The sequence below is a fragment of the Penicillium cinerascens genome (assembly GCF_028974065.1).
Source record: "Penicillium cinerascens strain IBT 15544 chromosome Unknown contig_6_segment0_segment0, whole genome shotgun sequence".
In the NCBI taxonomy this organism is placed as follows: Eukaryota; Fungi; Ascomycota; class Eurotiomycetes; order Eurotiales; family Aspergillaceae; genus Penicillium; species Penicillium cinerascens.
Window position 1 is genome coordinate 18,670 of NW_026695295.1, and position 23,516 is coordinate 42,185.

At 48.1% G+C, this 23,516-nt stretch overlaps 4 protein-coding genes across 4 annotated transcripts; 1 reads left to right on the forward strand and 3 right to left on the reverse strand.

Moving 5' to 3' along the window:
• Window positions 1-2,395: 2,395 nt before the first annotated feature.
• Window positions 2,396-4,280, forward strand: N7498_005998 (sugar porter family MFS transporter; the record flags this gene model as incomplete). The annotated part of the gene is made up of 7 exons (XM_058453060.1): window positions 2,396-2,469; window positions 2,528-2,545; window positions 2,599-2,653; window positions 2,722-2,938; window positions 2,999-3,238; window positions 3,288-3,789; window positions 3,884-4,280. 7 exons carry the CDS (start codon window positions 2,396-2,398, stop codon window positions 4,278-4,280), a joined length of 1,503 nt encoding a protein of 500 aa, XP_058307251.1.
• Window positions 4,281-4,718: 438 nt separating this feature from the next.
• N7498_005999 (uncharacterized protein) lies at window positions 4,719-5,774 on the reverse strand (the record flags this gene model as incomplete). Its single annotated transcript, XM_058453061.1, has 3 exons — window positions 4,719-5,082; window positions 5,134-5,323; window positions 5,420-5,774. 3 exons carry the CDS (start codon window positions 5,772-5,774, stop codon window positions 4,719-4,721), a joined length of 909 nt encoding a protein of 302 aa, XP_058307252.1.
• A 2,457-nt stretch (window positions 5,775-8,231) lies between these two features.
• Window positions 8,232-9,708, reverse strand: N7498_006000 (Glutamine synthetase beta-Grasp; the record flags this gene model as incomplete). Its single annotated transcript, XM_058453062.1, has 5 exons — window positions 8,232-8,671; window positions 8,727-9,209; window positions 9,459-9,531; window positions 9,624-9,656; window positions 9,706-9,708. The coding sequence occupies 5 exons, from the start codon at window positions 9,706-9,708 to the stop codon at window positions 8,232-8,234; spliced, it is 1,032 nt and encodes a 343-aa protein (XP_058307253.1).
• Window positions 9,709-14,055: 4,347 nt separating this feature from the next.
• On the reverse strand, window positions 14,056-15,477 carry N7498_006001 (mediator of RNA polymerase II transcription subunit 1; the record flags this gene model as incomplete). The annotated part of the gene is made up of 2 exons (XM_058453063.1): window positions 14,056-14,715; window positions 14,779-15,477. The coding sequence occupies 2 exons, from the start codon at window positions 15,475-15,477 to the stop codon at window positions 14,056-14,058; spliced, it is 1,359 nt and encodes a 452-aa protein (XP_058307254.1).
• Window positions 15,478-23,516: the final 8,039 nt, after the last annotated feature.

The window sequence follows — 23,516 nt, forward strand, 5'->3', positions numbered from 1 at the left end:
ACGATCGACTCCATGAATTTGAGATGAGGTTGCATTTGAGCGTTCCCACCAAAGTCTATGATGACGGCATCACTCTGAGCCACAACCAGCCCGGGAGTAGACGAAAGGTCGGAACAGCAAAACGCCGAAGTCCAAGTTTCCGACCCGGCATCTTATCGGCGTACAGGGCTGATCCTTGTCGGCATTGCCGATCACCACGCGGGATATCAAAGTTTTACGGCTGTCCTACCAATGACTTGTCGGGGCAAGCCAAATGACCTCATCCTGCGTGAGAGCGATGCTTGCTCTTGTTTCGGATTGGGAGGTTTTTCTGGAGACAAAGGGGATGCTCGATGGATAGTCGTGACTAGCTACAGGATAAAGTTTGAAGGTAGATGTATTGTGTTCATAGCACGGGTTATCATGGTGATACGCTGTTTTGACGGTAATTATCGATTATCGACGATGACCAAATCCGGCCTTGATTTTGCATACCGCGGGGTAGACTTTTTTTGCTGGAATTATAGGCTATAGGTTCTAGACCAGATAGAGTTTGCACTTTAAGGACCAAAGATCCCAGTGCCTTCATACTTAACAATTAATTATCTTGAAGTATTGTACTTCCAATTAAGCTTTCCCTCGAACCTTGTGCCACGATCCCGCCACGTTGAGTTCAGGCGGTCCTTTGACGCCAGGGGGATATAACCTACATGCCACATGCATAGACATATGGAGAATCTCGCGGCCCAAGTACTGTAGCTATCGTGGATTTCTGATCACACCACACCGACACATTTGGACCGGGATCCACCGAAACGGGTTCCCCAATCGGGCAACCATTGGCGTGGTACGACATTCTGGAAGAACAAATTCGTGTCGATTTCGATAGATCCAATGCTACATCAGATCTCATTATTCATCCCATTGACTAGATTCATCGTTACTAGTCTTTGTATGTCCAGATAATATTCGGTCAGGTGTTGTTGGGGTGGCCCACCCAAGGTCACCGAGAACCCCCAGATTCAGGCCAGAAGACTGGGGTCGAATGCTGGGGTATCCCTGCCGGGGGAAAGTGACGATAATGATTTCCTTTTCTTTCCCCCATAGAGTACAGTAGATTACAGCTAGCGTTACATGTCAAATCTATCGTTATTCTAATGAAATTGTATACTCCATATTCAGAAAATATGATATCAGAACACCGTTGGACCCCATGCTCACGTTCCTGGTGATGACGTCATTGGATTATTTCCGTAATGGCGATCAATCAATTTCCAGGTTTTCCAATGCGGGAGTCCCCTGTTCGAGGCATTGAGACGAGACCCTTCCGACAGAATAGACGCGCCAAGAGAGGTAGGTCCTGCCTAAATTTGCATTTTTGGACCCTTCTCCGCACATGTGGGTCCCAATGCTGTGGTTTTCTATTAGCAAGTAGACGAGCAAAGGCCCGAAATTGTGCCGTATATACAGAGACGGCAGAGTTTCGGGACGCTCGCACGGGCAATTAGAGGCCAAAGCCGACTCGGTGATGTCGAGAAATCCCGTCGGGCGTGCTGATCCCTGTTCAACGCCGTACTTGGCGCGCTCCGGGAGCCCGAAGGACGCGAGGAGCCGACAAAAGTCATCAAAATGATGCAAGCACATTTCTTGTTCGTGTAGGTGCATTGTCACATTTACCCTTTCTCTGATGAATCCCCTCTCCCCATGCATTCTATCGTGGGGAATGGTGGAATCTGGGGGACCATATGCGACCCCATAAAAGAGGGACTGTTCCACTTTCCTTAACAAGTAAAGGGAACCACGCGAGTCACGGAAAAAATCACCGACATCATGAGTGTAGTCCCACTGGTCATTCATTCGATGTTCTCTGCAACCAGCAGCCGTACCATGACTGGGCCGTACAAGTAAATGATACCGGATGGTTACCGAAGTCGTTGCCCTTTGGTTCCCGAAGTCATGTCCGCCTGACCCGGTGGAACCTGAATCGTGGAAGACATGAAAAGTTCTAGGTGTAGCCGGTGATTTGATGTTCACTTCAGAGTGGGGTTCTCCCCGGTTCAATGTCTGTATGGGGAGTGGAGTGTGTTTCTCACCCAATCCGGCGAATATGTAGCCATCGTGGATGCTACCTTGCTTCCGATCTCTCGTGGTTCCCGTCATTTTCAATCAAATACAGGTTCCCGATCGTTGTGGATCCTTGTCTCGTGCACGCTATGGCCGTTTTGACGTGGGTTCATAAGCTCAAGCTGCTTCCCCGGACCTTACTTGAACTTTTCTTTTTTTTCTTTAACATCGTCTCTGCTCATAATCTTTTGTCCACTGGTTTGGACATTGTGTTGGATTTTTATTATTCAATTCTCCCTATACAAGGCTTGGCTGGCACATTGTATACGACTTTCGACTCACTTCCGCCATCATGAAGCGATACTTTGGACTCCGGGGTACATCCCTAAATATCATGATCAGTATTATTGCTGGTCTGGATTTCTTGTATGTTTATATCATGAGTCTTCGACATTGTATTCTTTGACTAACGTGCTTCTCTCAGGCTTTTTGGATATGACCAGTATGTTGTTACTTCAGGTTTTCAGGCATCATGTTTTCTTACTAACGGAACAGGGGTGTTATGGGAGGTCTCTTGACTTTGAATTCATTTGTCACCACTTTCCCTGAGGTCGATACCACAAAGGCGGGTGAGATGGGCCTCAGCCAGTCTCAAAAAGCAATCGTTCCTCTACACAGGGTATCACAATTGCCTCCTACAACTTAGGTTGTTTTTTCGGTGCCGTCTTCTGTATTTGGATTGGTAACTATCTGGGTCGTCGCAAGACCATCTTCACTGGCTCAATTATCATGGTGATTGGTGCAACTCTGCAGTCATGTGCATACAGCCTTCCACATCTGATTGCTGGCCGCGTGCTCACTGGTATTGGAAATGGCATGAACACTTCGACCGTCCGTAAGTATATCATATACTGAGACTCAGTGCAAATTGCATGGCCGCTAACATTACATATAGCTACTTGGCAAGCTGAGTGTTCCAAGTCCCACCACCGTGGCCCCCTGGTTATGCTGGAAGGCTCCTTAATTGCGGGTGGTATCACTATCAGTTACTGGATTGACCTTGGATTCTCCTTCCTGGATCCCAGCTCAGTGGCATGGCGATTCCCAATTGCCTTCCAGAACTTCTTCACGCTCGTCATTCTCGCCTGTGTGCTTCCACTGCCGGAGTCACCCCGTTGGCTGATTATGAAAGGTCGTGAGGGAGGAGGCAATGGAAGTGTTATCGGCAATCTTGGATCTTCCAGAGGGCGACGAATACATCCACTCCGAGTTCGCTGCAATCAAAGATGCCGTTCTGGACGCCGATACCGTTAGCTTCCGGGATCTGTGCACCATGGATGAGAACCGTCATTTGCACCGCGTCGTTCTTGCGTACATCAACCAGATGTTCCAGCAAATTTCTGGCATTAACTTGATCACCTACTATGCTGCCACTATCTACGAGAACTCGATTGGCATGGATGGTCTCACATCACGAATTATGGCTGCCTGCAATGGTACCGAGTACTTCCTCGCCTCTCTCATCCCTATTTTCATTATCGAGAAGGTTGGTCGTCGCAGCCTGATGTTGGTCGGCGCTGCTGGCATGTCCCTCTCTATGGCTGTACTAGCTATTTGCACTAGCTTTGAGGGAGAGACTAAGCCCGGTATTGCCGCCGCGGTGTTCTTGTTTGTCTTCAACACCTTCTTCGCTTGGGGTTGGTTGGGTATGACCTGGCTCTACCCGGCCGAGATTGTCCCCCCTGCGTATCCGTGCTCCTGCAAATGCCCTCTCTACATCCGCAAACTGGTAAGTTTGGACACTTCACTCATTCTAGGACCCGAGCTAACGAAGGACCAGGATCTTTAACTTCTTGGTTGTCATGATTACCCCCGTCGCTTTCGAGAACATCGGATACCAAACCTACATCATCTTTGCGGTCATCAACGCTTTCATCTTTCCCGTCGTCTACTTCTTCTACCCAGAGACCGCCTACCGATCCTTGGAGGAGATGGACACTATCTTCCAGAATTCTACCAGTGTCTTCAACGTCGTCTCTGTCGCTCGCAACCAGCCCCACCGCTACGGCAAGAACGGCGAGCTGCTCATCAACTACCAAGACACCGAAGAGCACCTCCGCCGCGCCAGTCATGTCTCCGAGAAGCATGGAAAGACCTTTGCTTCAAGTGGTCAGCTGGAGAGTGGTAAGGGTGCTCATATCGAGAACAATCAGGACAGCATCTCCACTAGCAGCTAAGCTTGCTGCATGAGAAACAAGTACTAATAACTTGATCCTTTACTGAATGGCTTTACGAACTGTCTTTTCTTTTTCTGGATGCGTGTTTTTAATTCTGCTGGCAGGGAACCGCTATTATCTGGTGATATCGCTCTATTCAGATGGAGTCTGAAAGTACGTGCTCCCTTCTGTATGGATGTCTGAACACAGATCTTCTATTTGGGTGGTTTTCTGGCTTTGTTTTTGTTTTATACCCATGTGCATAAAACCCCCTTCTCACAGAAGATCGTGACTGGGCTCGAGGACTGGGTCTTCGCCTGGCCACTATGATCAATTATATACACGACTGTATGAAGTTGGTAGATAAATGAACAGAACTGGGATGTTCGATCAAACAATATGCATTTCTTAACCAAAGATATCCAAACCATTCATCTTATTGACTATGTACCTTGTAGCTCACAGTCCAAAAGCCAAAGCTCCCACCAGGACCCCAAAAGTAGCATATGCCCAGGGGACCCACGCTCGAACAGTAACTGTACTTGCTGCACCATCGCCTAGAACAAGCCCATTCCCAGCCGTCGCAGTCGGAGTTCCTGCAGCACCCGTTGAAATGGGAACTGGATCGGTAGAGCTCTCCAAGTAAGTGGCAGTATAAGGAGGATAGTATGAGTAGACACTAACGCTGTACGAGAAAGATTCATGCGCGTCAGCACTGTCAGTCGCATAAACAGACCAGATAGTCGTGGTAGTAGTCTCCGTCGAGGTCACAGTCTGCACAGTATAAGGCGAATAAGAAGTCCAGAAATAGAACCAGTAAGACCTAGTGAACATCAGCATTGCCCGCCCAAAACTCCACATAAAAACCACTCACCAGTAGTAGGTAGTATAATAATAATCATACTCATAGCTGTCATACGTATACGTATAGCCAGCAGCCGTCGTAGACTCATAAGTATAAGTATCCGACGCAGAAGAAGTAGCAGACACAAATTCAGTCGCTGTCTCCGTAGTACCAGATCCAACATCAACCGTATTGCCCAGGCTACCCGTCCCATCTGAGCCTATACATCCTGTATCAGGACAACATACTTCTTCCCCATCCCAGATCTTGCACTGGTACCCAACATCACAGTAGTAACCTCCTTCACAGCACTCACCCCCAACGGGGGAGCAGTACCCGTAGTTCCCACAGCAGTTCCAGCCACTGGGACACGTTCCGATGGTACAGCATGTATCGCCTGGATCGGCGCAGTAGCCGCTTGTGCAGCATCCGTTGCCGGTGGGGCAGCATTTGGATGTATCAGTGCTGCACTCTGCATAGCCGGTTGGACAGTCATAGTAGTAGTAGCGTTCTACCAGATCAATGTCGCCACGGGCGTTGAGGGTGCTACCGGACTGGGCAAGGCTGAGGGTGCCGTTTGAACGGAGGCGAGGCTGGTTTTGGGGCGTGTCCGCGAATGTGGATGACAGGAAGAGCAGGGTGAGACCTGCTTCCTTGAAAAGGGGAAGCATTGTGTTTTTGGTGCGCTTGAGGTGGAGTATATACTCTGCTTGTATTGGGACGAGAGAGATCTAATCTAGGATATGCGCGGAAATGGCGCAAAGTCATAGTTTATATAGGTTTACTCCTCAGCTAGCTCTATACTAAAAGAGGGGGATCAAATATTGTTCTCGGCTAATTAGAAAATCTCATACATCGTCGCTTGCTCATATCTGCCCAGCTTTTGCGGTGGGTTAGTGTTGTCAAATACGAGGCAATATGCTTGGCATGTCGAGACGCTTTCACACTGTCCAAAGCGTTTATGATTTTTCATATAGTCAGTAAACGTGTATGATTTCTGTACAACATATGGCCAACGGCTTTCATACATTTAATATTAAAGTGTTGTTGATATATGGACCGTAACCATGGGACTTAGGGCTATAATTTTGGATCTGGGTGGACACGGGCGTTGGGTTGGGGCTTAAACACGGGATTGCCTGAATACGAGCAAAACTTTATCTAGGACTCTGGAAATGGCACACATGGGACCTGAGCGGCTTGGGCCCTGCATGTACTTAATTTGGGATAGCACGTGAGTCAAATAACTATGTCTGCTTTTTTGTCTTGGCCAAGTGGCTTTCGTTTCACGAAGATCTAGGGCGCACTTAGGTTCCGGAGATAGGTAAACATGACCCGTGTAGCAGTATTCAGGGTAAAGTAATGTAGATCATTATTTCTTGCTTCTTTCTTCACTTCTAAAATTTGACATGTGCCTCGAATCTAAAAACTTTATTTCATAGGAGATGCCTTTCTTTACTTCTGTGATTGAAGAGCACCTTAAAGTTCTCGACGAGATAGGTTTGATTGGATACTCTCTTCGCCTCATCAGTTATCCGTATAGATAGTGCACTGGGGCTGCCTATGACACCATAAGCAATTTTGGGATTTCATCCTTGAGGCAAGGGGTGCAACTATCCAGAAAAGCTTGCAGTCTATGTCATAAGCGGAGGTGAAGGTGAGGTCCTATAAAGACATTTGTTCGTGATAAGTCCTCTTTCTGATCTCTCAGAATGCACCGCCTATCTCCATATCAGTTTATACATGCCCAGTCAACTGGTCAACGAGCCATGGTACAGTGGCACTATTTCCATTTAACCCGTGTTCAATGACTCAAGTAAGATGGGCCTGAGGAAATGAAGCTCATGATGTGGGGCCGTGAGGCTGCAGTGCATCTCGCAGCTCCTGGTAGCAAATGATATGGATTGAGTCGGATTGAGCACCGTGGCACTTCTAAAACATAAAGCCAGAAAATCATTATACCACCAAAGCGTAGGATATTTCAACGGCGAAGAGTCTTCCAAAGGTGGTGATTCCTATGGCATTTCTGAGGGCTACTGCTCCGAGTGCAAGGTCGAGTTTGTGTATTAGATTCTAAAAACCTTGCTGAGGCTGGAACATTGTTTTTTTTTTCATTGGAGATGAGGCGGGCACATTACCTATTCAGGTGTAACAAGCAATCTCCTTCAAATTATATTGCTAATTCTTGGATGATAAGAAATGCATCATATACGATGATTTCCGTGCTCGGCTGCGTCAGTGAACACAAGATCCTGAAAATAGAATTCCTTGTGCCAATGTAGTCACAAAACAGATGATCAAGAATTTCACCTGAAGCTTATGCTAAATTTGGACAAGGTAGACCATGAGTCTTTACCACGAGTCATACTTGATCGTGGTCAAGAGCTTCATGACTCAATCAAGCCAAAGTCACACATATGACATTGATGCCTCGGTGAACGACAGTAGACCTTGAGTGAGTGTGTGGGAGGGATTTGGCAATGCATAGATTGCAAGAATGGACATTTCCTTATCAATATAACAGAAAACATAGCTCGACTTGGGACCCTTGTATACCAGATTGCGGAGGCGGGAACGTAACCCCATAATGCATGTGTGGGGTCGTTCAAGCCACCAGAAACAACGGAGCTAGGATTTAGCCGGATATTAGATGGAAACATACGTTGAATTAAGAATGTGGATCTTGGAGCTTCACGAAAGATGCGATCGGTAGATCATGCATGCATGAAGCCTGATCGACACCTGGCGAAGAGCTACGTATAGATATGTGGAAAGAGATAAGAGTGGATCGGAAGAGCCTGAGTGATTCTCAAAACGATGGTTGATTTTCCATCCATGTAATGGTTCTATGCTATTGTACGTCACACATAAACCCAGGAAAGGGCGATTTCAAGACAAAAAAAACAAGAGACTCGGCGAGTGCAACAAGGGAGGTATGTGAACACAGGAGGCGAACTCTGGCGCCGAGAGCAGAATTGTTCGGGTTCAGGAACGCGGATAAATAGTTGAGAAAAAAGAAAGACACAGGCAAGAATTCTATGGCTCCCCTCATGCAGTCAGGCCGCTCTCATGGTCCGAACTCCCAGGTGATGCCGGAGGGTATCGGAACGCTAAAATGATTTCAATCCTTAAAGGCCACCGCACAGAGTCTCGGCAATAATACCGGTAATCTGGTACGGATCAGCGTTCGAAGCAGGGCGACGGTCCTCGAAGTAACCCTTGCCGTCCTTGGCGCACTGGCGGGGGATACGAATGGAACCACCACGGTCGGCGACACCATATGAGAACTTCTCGATGCTGCCGGTCTCGTGGCGACCAGTGAGACGCTCCTCGTTGCCCTCACCGTAGACGGCGATGTGCTCAACGTGACGGGCCTCAAGCTTCTTCATCATGGCCTCAATGGCCTTCATACCACCCTCGGCACGAGTAGCGTTGGTAGAGACGTTGGTGTGCAGACCGGCACCGTTCCACTCACCCTTGATGGGCTTGGGCTCGAAGGAGATGCGGACACCGAACTCCTCAGCGACACGGTGGAGGATGAAACGAGACATCCAGAGGTGGTCACCCACTGTAAAGATGGTCAGCCTCTCTAAAGCAATAATGGAAAGGGGGAAAAATCTTACTGTCAATGCCGGGAACGGGGCCAACCTGGTACTCCCACTGAGAGGGCATGACCTCAGCGTTGATACCGGAGATGGCGACCTTGGCGTACAAGCAGGCACGGTAGTGAGCCTCGACGATGTCACGGCAGTAAACCTTGCCGGTACCGACACCACAGTAGTAAGGACCCTGGGCACCGGGGAAACCACCGGAGGGCCAGCCGTAGGGCCAGCCATCGGTACCGAGAAGAGTGTACTCCTGCTCCAGACCGAACCAGAACTCCTCCTTGGCGTGGGTCTCGAACAGGCGAGCGGCCTCGTGACGGTAGTTGAACTTGTTGGGGGATCCATCGGAGTCCCAGGTCTCGCAGAGGACAAGGATGTTGTCACCCTGGCGGAAGGGGTCGGGGAAGATGGCAACGGGGCGCAGGTAGACATCGGAGTTACCGCCGGGGGGCCTGGCCGGTGGAGGAACCGTCGAAGTTCCATTCGGGAAGCTCGTCAACGCTGGTCACGGCCTTGGACAGGGTCTAAGGAAGAAGCACCATTAGTGACACGCTCGGAAGAATGGGAGGCCCCTCTATTTCACGTGATGCGGATAGTTGCAGGCATCGCGTGCGGCGCGATCGGGTACGTGCACAGGGCTTATCAAAGCCGATCGAGCGATAACGATGCCAGAGCAACCAATCCGACCCCGCGAAAAAAAAAAAGACTCAACAGACAAATTATAGCTTACCTTGGTCTTGGAACGAGTACCGCCATTGGCATCAATCCAGATGTACTCAGCTTGGACGGAACCACGCTGGTCAAGAGACATGTACTTCATGAGCTAAACACCCCATGGGAAGTCAGTATTGAACATTTCCTCTCTCTGGCTTAATCGCCATTGTGGAAATTCAAAGCAACAAGAATCAAACGCACATTCTCCGTGTTGGAGACGACAGTTGAATCAGCCTGGCGTTGGTTAGCAAGTTTCCGACATGAGTCATTGCGAGTGACGTACCATAATGAATGATTATGGGTATGTGTGGAGATTAAAACAAGTGTTTTGGCTTGCAAGCAAGCAGAGAGGGTTTTGAGGTTTTTCTTAAAAGGAATCCCGAAGGATAGAAGAAGAGATAGAACACAAAACTGATGGATGGTAAAATCCAAGGAAAGAGGGGAGTTTTGTAGATGGTGGGGGGGGGGAAAAGGAGGAAAGATAAAAGATTTAAATTTAGTCACGCCTTGAGTTCTTTTTTTTTGTAAGTGGGGGAGAGAATGAGGAAAGAACGGGATAAATTACAGGAAGGCGTGGATCAGCCCCAACTGGGCTTAGCGGTATGGGGCTGGACCGTATCCCTGGTCCTCCACGTATGGTATTTGCTTTTTCGTTACCGATCCAAAGTGCCTCATACTGTAGACATTCCTTTCTCAAACCCGAAACCGGGGTCGTTGGGGAAACCAATTCCTAAAAAATCACGCATGACCAGGCTTTTTGTTTTTTTTGAGCATCTTTGCTTTTTTTGGCTATCATTTGATATTCTGATATGCACTTTTGGACTTGCAAGCGAGACAAGCGCAAAACGGGAAGCCCACCGTCTATTTACCGAGTAAAATCAACGCCACCCCTCTTCTGTGTCATCATCGTCGCATCATACAGGCTGCGGTGCCGGTCGTCGCCGAGTTTTTTTACAGGCGACGAGAATCACAAGAAAACGATCTTCCGCAATTGCATCTGCCACAAGCCGCGGACTGGTTCTCCAGAGAAAACTAGGGTTTCAACAATGACGGTTTCCCCGTCATTTCTGGAATCTTTGGCCCTTCTCCCGAGGTTTCTTCCTATCCTTGTCCTTGCACTATAGACTGAAAAATGGTCTGGTATCATGATACATAGACCGCCATGCACCCCTTGTCAACCTGTCGTCTTGCTTCTTTTGGGTTATTGTCCTTTGATACACTTGTGATAACCTCGATTTATGCCCAATCAGCGGTCAGGCCTTGTAATTAGCCCCAGTAATCAGCATCCTATCCCTCCTCTCCCGTTGGACCGATAACAACAGGAACGCCTGCTCGGAACCTTTTAAATCAATCGCTATCAATTGGAGGGAACAGGAACAGATGCCATGTGCACATGCGCATCTGTTTGCCAGATCTGGTCCGCCCCGCGGTCTGTGGTCCCTGCCCGCGCCGCACATCCCCACGTCTGGATGTCTTTATCCCGAGCGGGCAAGAGTCCGGGGGAGCGTTTTCCCCGGCTCGATCACCGTCTCAAGCGCTCATCTGACCGGCAAATAAGAGATCCTTGCGTATCGCAAAGTTCAAAAGATAGCTAGAATGATATATTGTTGCTAATGATGGTTAGCAATAATCTGATCCTTTCTGAATAGGGTGCATATCAGCTGCTAGGGGTTGATAGCTAAGGTGCATATTGATCCGTGCAGACAGTTCTAGATTGACGGAAAAAGCAAAGATTCGAATCGAGTTTTTTAGTTTGCTTTTTCCGCGTTTGATTATCATATTGAATTAATTGCGGTGAGCATATACGAATTCAGAGCTAAACTATAGCGACTCAGAAGTATGCCATTCTCCGTTCTCCGCTCTCCGTTAACCACTTAGTGCTAATCGCAATTGCGCTATTCGTTATCACCCCGTATCGCCGCGTGTCTAGACTAGGCACGATAAGCAATCTCTTTATAGAATAGCCCACCTGGATACGCCGTACCTGCAGCGGCTAACCCGCTCCCATTCTAGGTCAACTAGACGTAGAAATTGATCCATCATCGGATATGGCAAGCGATACCTATCTCCTGAACCTCAAGGCAAAATTACACCCCGGTTGACCGGTATTTCGGTACATACATGGTATCAACTCTGGGAAAATACAAGATCCGCAAACCCCATCGAACTGGAGAACCCAGCCACGCCGGGACTGGGATCGATCAAGTCACAGTCCTGGCTAAAGTGGAGCGTGGCAAAACGTTCTCGAAACCGCCGTCGACTCGCCAATCAGACGGGGCCAAGATTCTCGAACCGCCCCGACACCGGCCATGGGTGTCGTGCTTTCTGGGTTTTTTCCAATGCAAACTGAGTCACGCGTCGCGTAGAAGAAATTTTTATAATAATTATGATTTCGATTATTTAATTTTGATATTTTTTTTTTTATCTTTATTTTTTATCAAGGCTCGGCTAATTTATGTAAAGATATCCGCTTTAGGTAATTGTGTGCTTAGCAAAGACTGTGAAGATCAAGCGAGAAATCTTGTGACTGATCGGCGAGGTTAGGGAAAGTGCAAAAAATACCCAAGAATGATAGAAAAAAGGTACTAGGGGGTTGATATCGCAGGATTTGCTTGGGATAGGTTTATGCAGCAAGAAAAGTGGCGACAAGATCTCCCTCCCCCGTATTTTCGTCGACGAGTTAAGGTCGGGAAGTTCAGGAAGGGATTAGTGCCAGAACCCTTATTTCCCCGACTTTCTGGTCAGCCCTGGCAATTCTAAGAATACTTCTCTTGGCTATATATGTGGCCGTGCTTCACGGTCACTCCGTACTTCAAAGTCTCCATGTTGCACCTGCACAGCCTCTCTGTTTCTGTTTTCTATTTCCCAATACGGAATATCAGGTACATCTGTACGCGTTCAGGATAAGAATAGTAACCCCCTGAAACAACTTCGGCGTTAGTCATCCGGCCTGAACGCCGAGAGTCGAGACTCTTTTCGCCCTACGATTACGTGCAACGTGAAAGATCTTCCAACCAACCACACTACAGTGTCGATATTTAATTACAGACGCACTTGTTATCCATGCAGGCGCCCAAAATGATATCTCCACCTGCAGAACAGGAATTAGAAAGGGTTCCATCATAGATCGACAACCGAATTGCTTATCGGGATGCGTTGATTGGCTCAATGGCCGCTTGACACACGCTGCTGACTAGTGATAGTCATCGCTCCAATACTTAAGACGTAATATCTCCCAGTTTGGGAGGTCAACGGAGGACTTGAGCCATACTTGATCACCAGTCTAAACTCAACAGAAATAAATGAAAATTTCAATAAAAATTAATTCGGGCTGCTTTGTGCGTTGTAAATTCTTAACGAAGGTCCGAGTACACGGGTGAAGGTCAAAAGCAAACAAGAGCCGAGCTATTTCGATACATCTTCTAACACCAACGTACGAATTACTTTTGAAATGATAGGGGCAAAAAAGGTATTTATTGGGCAATATTAATGATATAAAGCATGAGTCGTAATGATACAAGACGACAAGGTCTGCACTATACGTGGTATTTCGACGCCTTCAGTAAATGCCTCACTGGAATTTGAATAAAACTACTAGTTAGTGAGGGCTTGCTACTGTATCCACTGATAACGAACTATGTCATACGACGAGCTAGAACAAAAGCCTCAACTGGTGGGGTAGTCTCGGCGAGTGGCTGACAGTAGTGCCTCGTAGTTAGTTTCACCTCCGTTACGAGGTATTAGTTCCATAGCTCTGTACGAAGAGGGGTTAAGTTTTTCTTTTTCCTTTTTTTTTTCGCGTCTGGCGGGTCGCTATAATTGTAGAATATACCTCATACAAAAGTTTTCATGATGGTCGATGATGATGATGATGATGATGCCCAGTAAGTCTTGGAAAGTCACTGGATCTGCAACCGCGACGCAACCGCGCAGACAGGTACGCCCCGCAAAACTCAAAGGGTCTGTCAAAGGGTCTATCGGATCGGCGTGCGACGACATAATGATGGTAACGCCGCTTCCAAGATGATCAGGGCTCCCTGTTATTATCATATGGTGCGATCTGGTCTTGAAGGCCATTACGATTGTTCAATGTGGTCTAGAGAAATTCAAATCAGTCTAGGAATCTAAGTCGTCAAGGAGGCACTTCAGACCAAACTACTTTAAAAGTCTTATCCTTGCTGGACCAAGTACTAACTTGCATTCAGTATACATAGCCAATGGAGATTGGACTAGCTAGTAGGTATCATAATGTAGGTTAATCCATACAGAAAACTTCATGTATGGAGATGTAAGTCGATGGCAGTCCTCCGTCGGACTGTGCGACACTCATGGCGCATGCACAAGCCCCGCCAGTGCATGATATGCAAAGTAGATCTATGAACTGTGTCACCGGGAAGATAAGCACTTGAGCCTCCATATGCCATGCTTTTCACCTTGGACGTATCGCTGGCGCAAACTTCCATCAGAGCGGATGGCAGCTCAACCCCCCTTGAGGCCGGGAGCAATTGTCCTTTTGCAATACTCATACGGGTAGGTCATTAAATTCCAAGCCAGCCTAGCGCAGCGGACGGTAAACTGAACCTAACGTCGTCTGGGTCTAGACACTGGTTACCGGAATCTCCGGCACTCGGTTTTAACCGCTGCCGAGCCGTTCCCGCAGGACCCATTCCACCAGGATACCCAGGTCCTGCGAGGTCTCCAAGACCCTGGCGATCTTTTTGTGGATATTCTGCAGGCTTGGCTTATCATCCGTCCCTTGCATCTCGGTGTCCCCGGGATCGCCATTGGTTGCATTGAGACCCGAGCTGTCGACCACGGAAATGCAACCATTGAGGCCAACCTCGAAACAGAGTGAGACTTGTACTGACTCGCGCACAAATTTGTCGACGCTGCCGATATTTTTGCCGGGATTAGTGATAAGCAACATGAGGGCTGGAGACTGTCCAAGTTGTGAGCGTAGTGTCACGTCTACCTTGACATCGTTCATGAAAAGTCGGTCATCTTGGTCGTTGGACCACGAGAAAATGCCGCTATTTTCAGCAGTTGGGAACCCATCACTGAGCAGCATATTGAGCTTCTCTTCGTTCGGATCATCATTGCTGAGAGTAATGGTGCTTTCTGAACCGTTAAAGAGACTTGGGTCTGGACCAGAGGATAGGGCAGAAGATAACTTTGTTGGTGTCGATTTCGTCGAGGGCGTCTTCGCAGATACTGTCTTGTCGGGTGTTTCCTGAGTAGGAGTCTTGAAGACTTTGCGAATCAAACTTGCAAGCAAAGCGTATTGACGTAATACCTAAGTTCTATTAGAGCTTTTTTTTTTCTTTTACAACGAGTCAAGGCGCGGGGTTTCACATACAGGAAGGATGTCGGCAATTTGTCGAGGATGGGAAAATGGAAGCTCACGAATCTTGCGGCCTGCAACGGACTCGAATGCCTGGAAGGTGTAGTTATGTTGTTTAACCTGAGTTGTGCCGGTTGAATCAACGGAATACACAGACATCCTGCGCTTTCTACGACTCGGTTGAGGCGACGCATCGCTTGCTGTCGAGTCTGAAACCAGCAACCAGTCATATGTAAACATCTTAAACTCATGCGGTAATTGCATTCCAAGATGACGATAGATGTCGGACGCAGCGAGAATAGGAATGTCTAGGGGTGGCTCTAGCTTGGCAACGAAGCGGCGATTTGGCGGGGATGATTCCAGCATACTGGAGTCAAGAGCCATCGGATCAGGGTGGTTTCCATGCGAAAGTCGCATAGTCTGAGGAGGGTCAAGCCATTCAACAGACCGCACAGTTTCAGCAGGTGGTGAGGACTCGGACTTATCGCCAGATGTGAAGACCTCGGTCCCTATCCACTCTTTGGAGATGCGAAGGGACGGATATCCCTCTTCGCACTCAATCATGACAGTCCATATGCGTTCTTGGTCTTCCAGATCAATGGCCTCTCCGTCAATCACCATTGCATCAGGCGATCTTTTTGCCTTGACATCCAAGACCTTGGCCTGGTCGACCCAAAACTCCAGGCCAAGCCCGATTCGGGATCCTTTGTGCATGCTTGGACGACCGATGACCCCAGAACAGAGATGTTCGTAATCTCCGCCATACTTGCTATTCTTCCCTTCTTCCACCCAGATGCGCTTAAGGTTCTCCTCAAGACCTTCCAACGCCTCAAAACAGTTCACTTCTTGACTGAGCTTATCCAGTTTGGCGAGCCACTGCAAGTTCTCATAGAAACCCTGGAGTGACTTCCAATTCCCTGTCTCGCTGTCTTGAGGCGATTGCGCAAGGTTACGCTTCAGAACAGCAGTCGCTTCTTCTCGTCGCTAAACCCTAAAACCCTAAACCCTAAACCCTAACCCTAAACCCTAAACCCTAAAACCCTTTATTCGAAGCACTACGACCCAATCCCTTAGTGCATTGAATTCATTTAGCCAGGACCCATTATACCAAGCATCTCTTCGCCCCCTTCGCCCTCTACAGAGTAAGGTAACTACTCAGGGATATTGCCTGATCTTTCAGGCATTCATTAACTTCCTACTTCGGTCCTATTCCTTACTACATAGTGAGGGAGAGGGTCCTACTAGCTATCTAGGGCTCTATACCCTAGACCCTAGCCAGCTAGGAGCCCTAGAAGCCCTAGAGACCTTCCTATCTAGCCTACCCTCTCCTGACCCTACGATACTAGAGGAAAGGCCTAGGTCGCCTATCGATGAATCTGATTCAGCACTAGAGAGTGCCTCAGAAGATGACCTTACCCAGCTCCCTCAGGCTACCTTTGAGAATGCCTTAGTCAGCGAGGGGGTAGGCCTAGTTATGAAGCTTATCCTCTTACTTACTGAGTGCCATATCACCCACCAAAGGGAAATTCCGCTATATGCCTTCCTTGCCTGCTATAGCCGCAACTACTCACGTGACTGCTTTAAACCCTTAGACCGGATTAGTCATACCTACTCAGCTATCATCAAGGGTCACCAATTCGTGTTTCTCTACTGGTTACACACTACCAAATTCGCTCAGCCTAGCCAGGATGAATCTATGGCTAGTTTTATCCGAAAGTGGATGCATCAATACTTTACAGCCCAATCAGAATCCCCACTAGGTCATGTGCTCGTCCTTAGGGGCCTAGCCTTTACTGTGATGAAATCTTCAACCTCGCTTGGAAAGATCCATATAATAGGGCCTCATACCCTACGCTATGGTCATGTGACTCTCTCCCAGCAGGATCTTATTGTCCTAGTTACTAAGGGTATAGGGCGGCTAGCCCTAGACCTATCAAATGAGCTCTTCTTTGAATTTAGTAACTTCCAAGAGGTTAGTTCTACCTATCTGCCTACCTCTCTGCCTACCTATCTGCCTACCTCTCTGCCTACCTCTCTGCCTACTAAGCTTACTAACCTATATATATATATATAGATCCTACCTACACTCAACCTCTCTAAGGCTGCTAGCTTTGAAGATATTGGCAATATAACCAATCAGTGGTCCTTCCTCTCTGCCTATCTTACCCAGGATTCCCGTGACTTCCTTCTACGAAAGGCCCTAGCTACCTCTAGTTGGGTGGCACAGATCCTAGGAGAAGAGGGTCCTACTATCGAAATCTCTAGGTCTAGGGCCCAAACCTACCTAGAGACTAGTAGTAGGTGGTTAAAAGGGCTTCTGACCCTATGTCATATGACTAGTGGGGCGCCTGCTAGGGGTACTGAGATTAACCAGGTGATCTGGCATAATACCCCTATTAACCCTAGGAATCTCTTCCTAGACCCTGTGAATCATATCTTCCTAATTCGGCTGGCCTATTCAAAGACCTTTAGCCGTAGTGGCCAAGAGAAGGACGCAGTGAGGGCCCTTCCACAATCACTCTCGTACCTCTTACTAGCCTATCTGGCTTATATAAGACCCTTTGAGGAAGCCTTTCTAATCTCGCTGAACCAGCAGCTGCCTGAGGCCTACTTTCTACTTTTCTGGGACTACCATACATCTCAGCCCTTTTCATCTAAAGTTCTCTCTTATACCTTGAAAGCCCTAACTAGTGATCTACTCACTCAGCGGTTTAATATCCCAATCTGGCGTCACCTAATGCAAGGGTTTATTAGGTATGGCCTAGGCCTATCTAATACCCTAGAAGACCCTACCACTGATGAGATAGACGATGAGGGCCTAGGTGCAGACCAAATGAACCACTCAAGGGCAACTGGCCTAGCTATCTATGGCAGAAGCGTGGCTAGCTTCCAGGGTATTAGGGCTGATATCCAAACTGCCCTTATTAGCTTTAGCCAGCGGTGGCATACCTATCTCGGTGTATCACCTGACCAGCTCGTGCTAGGGTCTCTCTTCTATAATAGGGCCTTCTTAGTGCCTAAGGCAGAAGCAGAGCCTAGCCTACCTCAGCAGCCTAAGGCACCCTTAGCCCTTGGGCTACCACTAAATTGGCCAGTTGTTCAATGTCGATATCCTACTAGGCCTGGGGTCCCTACCCCTACCTATAGGGTCTCGATAGGCCAATTTAATGAGTTTATGGGCCTATATGGGGTACCCCAGGCAGCTAGAGGGCAGATAGACCAACCACCTAGTCTTGATGCTAGCCAAGAGATTCGCCAGTTAGCCTATTCACCCTTAATAGCGAGTGGCCAGATTGGGATAGGTCTCCTAACCCAGCTACTTAGGGAATTCCTCAATGATAATCAGGCTACCTTTCGTAGCCCTGATCAGCGAGAGGCCTTCTACCTAATGATGAAGCATATACCCTATCTCTTTCTTATCCTACCTACTGCTGCTGGGAAGACTACGCTATTCCTACTAGGGGCTAGCCTCTTTAATAGCCACGTGACTATTATGGTGATTCCTCTCATTTCATTAAAGCTTGACCTACTAGGTAAGGCTAAGGCCCTAGGGCTAAGGCCTACTACATGGGACCCTTCGCAAGAATCTCTTCCCTCGGAGTCTAGGCTAATCCTAGTGCAAATTGAGCACGTGGTCTATCCTGAATTCCTAGAGATGGCGAATACCCTGATTAGTCAGAAGAGACTAGCAAGAGTCATTTGGGACGAATGCCATCTAATTCCTCTCTCAAAGACCTATCGGCCTATTATGAATCGCGCATGGCATGCCCTAGCCCTAGGGGTCCCAATGGTATTTGCTTCGGCTACCCTACCTAGGCATCTACAGAGCGAGCTTAGTGAGATGCTTCACCTAGGCACCCAGCCCTATAGCCTACGGGCTAGCCTAACGCTAAAGCACATAGCCTATAGGGTTGAGGCCCTACCTCCTACGCTCGGAGAGAGTGGCTATCCTAGCTATATTAGCCAGTTTATCAAAGGATTCGCCCTTAAGCATGGCCCCTTTGGTTCTAGTGTTAGTACTAAGGCTAGTGCTAGGGCTAACCCAAAGGTGATTATCTTCTGCCGAACAAAGGCCTTGGTTGATAGCCTATTTAATGCCTTGCAGCCTCAGGCAGCGAGATTTCACTCTGGCCTATCTGATGATGAAAAGCTGCTTCAGCTAGGGCGCTTTAGGGTAGAGACCCCTATCCTACTAGCCACTAGTGGGATTGGTGCTGGCTACGATTTCCCTGATGTTAATCTCGTTATCCACTTTATGCCTGGTGTTTATGAGATGACCAATTTTATGCAGGAATCTGGTAGGGCTGGTAGGTCACCTGATTCGCTAGCGTGGTCCTACTGCCTAGTGCAATCCTGGCAGCTAAAGCAGGTGCCTAGTCATTCAGTGCCTCAGGCTGCAGAGAAGGTCTATTTCCAACAATACCTACTTGACCAGATCTGCCGTCGTAGGGTAATCTCTAGGGTCTTCGATGCAGAAGCTATAGAGAGATGTGACCCTATCTGGGCCCAATGCGACCTCTGTGCTCACCGCTTATCCAGCCATTCTATAATTACCTCTAGGGTCCGAAACCAGACCCAGAAAGACCTAGAAGGTATAGAATTCATCGCAAGGGCTGTGAGATTCTGGACAAATGAGCAGTGCCCTATCTGCTGTATTAATTGGTCAGGTAAGCTTATTACCCTACTATCCTAGCCCTAGCCCTAGCCCTAGCCCTAGCTATAGCTATAGCCATAGCCCTAGGCCCTAGTCTATTCTATCTTACTAATATAATATATAGCATTAGAAGAACCTAGGCCGCCTAGGCCCTTAGGCCATGGGCTTACTACCTGTGAGACCTTCCAGTCGCCAATCTTTATTAGGTCGGCTAAGGAGTTAGTGACACGGGTAAACCCTAAGGAGGAAACCTGCTGTTATAGGTGCTTCCTACCTACTAGGGTCTGTAAGGGCCCTTTGGTGACGAATGAGGGTAAAGGGTGCTTCTCAGATAAGCTACTAGTTAGCTTTTGGACGGTTTGTAATATGGCCTTCAAGGGTAGGGGCTTAGGGAATAGTCCCTACTTTAATAAGGAGTGGGTGCCTAGTGAATGGGAGCCTAATACGTTCTATGAGGCAGGGTGGAGCTGGGACACAGAGGTTATTAGGGTAGTAGTAGTCTTCTATTACTTTGCCCGCCAGTATTATAGTAAGCATGGATGGAATTAGTAGGTAGGATTAGATAGTAGGGCTTTCATTAGTAATCGATCATATTAGCCTAGGTTAGGCAGGATAAAGGATACTAGCCATTCAGCTTATATAGAAGTAGTAAACCTATAGTCGCCTACCATCTAGCCTACCAACTAGGACCGTCAACATACCCTACCAACTGGCAGACCGGCGGGCCTCCATCCATTAGACTCGCGGCCCTCTATCTAGCCTACCAACTGGCAGACCCGCGGGCCTCCATCTAGCATCCACCTAGCAGACCCGCGGGCCATCCGCCTAGCCTACCAACTGGTAAGAGCCGCGGGCCTTCAACTGGCAGCCCCGCGGGCCTTCAACTATCAGACCGACGGGCCTCCAGCCATCAGACCCGAGGGCCTCCATCTAGCATCCACCTAGGAGACACGCGGGTCTTCAACTATCAGACCGACGGGCCTCCACCTAGCAGACCGACGGGCCTCCACCTAGCAGACCCGCGGGCCATCCGCCTAGCCTACCAACTGGTAAGACCCGCCGGCCTTCCACCTAGCATCCACGTAGCAGACCCACGGGCCTTCAACTATCAGACCGACAGGCCTCCATCCAGCAGACCCGAGGGCCTTCCACCTAGCATCTATCTAGTAGGCCCGCTGCCCTCTATCTAGCCTACCAACTGGTACGACCCGCGGGCCTACAACTATCAGACCGACGGGCCTCCACCTAGCATCCATCCATCAGACTCGCGGGCCTTTATCTAGCCAACCAACTGGCAGACCCGCGGGCCTTCCACCTAGCATCCATCCATCAGACTCGCGGGCCTTTATCTAGCCAACCAACTGGCAGACCCGCGGGCCTCCAGCCATTAGACCCGCGGGCCTTCCACCTAGCATCCACCCAGTAGACTAACGGACCTCCATCCAGCAGACCCGCGGGCCTTCACCTAGGATCTATCTATCAGACCCATAGGCCTTCCACCTAGCCTACCAACTGGTAAGACCTGCGGGCCTTCAACTATCAGACCGACGGGCCTCCACCCAGCAGACCAGCGGGCCTCCATCCAGCAGACGCGCGGGCCTTCAACTATCAGACCGATAGGCCTCCACCCAGCAGACTAGCGGGCCTCTATCCAGCAGACGCGCGGGCCTTCAACTATCAGACCGACGGGCCTTCACCCAGCAGACCAGCGGGCCTCTATCTAGCCTACCAACTGGTAAGACCCGCGGGCCTTCAACTATCAGACCGACAGGCCTCCATCTAGCAGACCCACGCGCCTCTGTCTATTAGACTAGCGGGCCTCTATCTAGCAGACCCGCGGGTCTTCATCTAGCCTACCAACTAGTAAGACCCGCGGGCCTCCACCTATTATACCCACGGGCCTCCACCTAGCAGACTTGCGGGCCTTTAACTATTATACCTTCCAACTGGCCTTCTAATAGGCCTTTCACCTAGCCTTTCTATCTAGCCTACTATCTAGCCTACCCCTAGGCCTCTACCTAGCCTACTAACTAACCCCTTCCGCCCTATATTCTATCCTCTATACTATCCTCTCTATTATTCTATCTACCTATATCTCTCTTATAGACCCCTTTACGCTATACCTATAGTAGAATTAATATATATATCCTACTAGTATTAAGAATATATCACTCTATTAATTCCTCTTATATATTAGTATAATATATTATTAGGATATATATTTATAACCACTAAGCTTAATAGATTTCATCGCTTAATAACTTCGTGGATACTAGCCTAATTAAGATACTACTAATATTAATCTAACCGCCGAGACTCCCTCTATTAAACGAGCCTACCTAGGATTAGTCATCTAGTAAAAAGTTTCAAACTCCCTTTCCCTACTAATTATCCTAGTATAAGGCTTGCTTACGTAATATAAATCCTCTAGCCTAGTAGCGAGAGGGCTATAGTATCTAGAACTTCTTCCCTTATTCTAATAGCTTACCTCGTTCGCGAGATATTAAAGGATTACTATTAGCCCTGATACTAGCCTTAAGGACTTTCTAGGGTCTAGAAGTTAGCCTAATAGCTAAGCCTAGTACTTACATAAGGGATGTCTAGCTTAAATAGGGATAGGCTACCCGCGCGAAAAGGTCTTGGCATCCCCCATCAAAAATAATTCACGAAAACCAGACCCCCTTAGCCCTCACTATTCTAGGTCGAAATCTAAAAATGTAAATAAGCCAAAAGATTGGAAAGGCTTTAATATTAAAAGATTTAAAAGACCCGATCGAAAAATACTAAGATTTGACTGACCTACTTAGGGGGGGGGTACCGTGTTGACTCGGTACCCCCCCCCTTGCCAAGACTTTTTAACTATGGGTACCCCCCCCTACCGGGCGATTCTATGTTTAGGGCCATATTCAGGCCCTAATCTAGTCCCATGGGCGGGTATACTCATGGCCTACCCACGTGGGTATTCCCATGGGCGGGACGCGGGTAGGGAGTTAGTCCCATGGGAGTCCCATGTCAATGTCTACCCAAAACCTAACCCGCGTGCGGGTTAGGTTGGGTTGGGTTTTGGGTTTTGCGGGTTATGGCGCAGGCTATATAAGGGAAGGATAAAAAAAGGGGTAATGGTATACGTTCAGACCAGAACGGAGGTAAGAAACAGTAAATAAGCTTAGGGTTATGCAAAAATTTCAGGCCAAATCAGGCCAAATAAGGCGAAAAATCTTAAATCAGGCAGGATTAGGTGTCGATGGGCCGGCCCATAGGCGCCTATAGGAGGAACCAGGTCATCGCACACCGACCGAGAGGTCATCGCACACATCACGTGATATTTACAATAATTATGGCCCGTGCTTATCGCAACCCTGTAAATTTCTAGGGTAAACCCTTGTAACCTAGTAATCTATCCACACACCCCACTTCTTTCTTTTAGTCTCTCTTAATTATCAACCTATCTACCATAGAACGCGCTACAGATTATACCTAGAGGGCTTATAAGGATCGTACACTCTCTGAGCTTCTACAGTTTAATTCTACGCCCGATATAGAGGATATAGGCGATTATGTCGACCCATTTGACAGCAAGCAAGAATTTGAAACCGCAATTCCTAACCTAGACGAGGTAAATATATATTCACCACATTTAATTCCAAACTAGTTGCGAAATAATTATTAACTACAGTAGTTTATTTATAGGTAATTTATATTCCGACTCCATTAATCTATCATCCAGCCTAAGCTATATTAGCTGCTATAGTTGAATACGTACCTTTACTCCCAGAGTATCTAGAGACTTATGATGAAGGGTTTGTCTATATCGTGAAGATCGATATAGGCATTCCGTAATGGTAATTCTAAAATTACGAAGGATTTACGTTCTTCCAGAAAAGTGGGGCAAAGTAAAAATTAAATCACGTGATGTATGCGATGACCTTACACCATATGTGCGATGACCTATATGCACCGCCTATAGGCGGCCCATAAAGGGGCCTGACTTCGCTGTCCATACGTGGGCCGCCCATGGACGGGCCGTGGACCGGACTTTTTGTCCATGGACGGCCCATGTCAATGTCTAGTGGCTCCTATATACGACTCATCCTTCCAT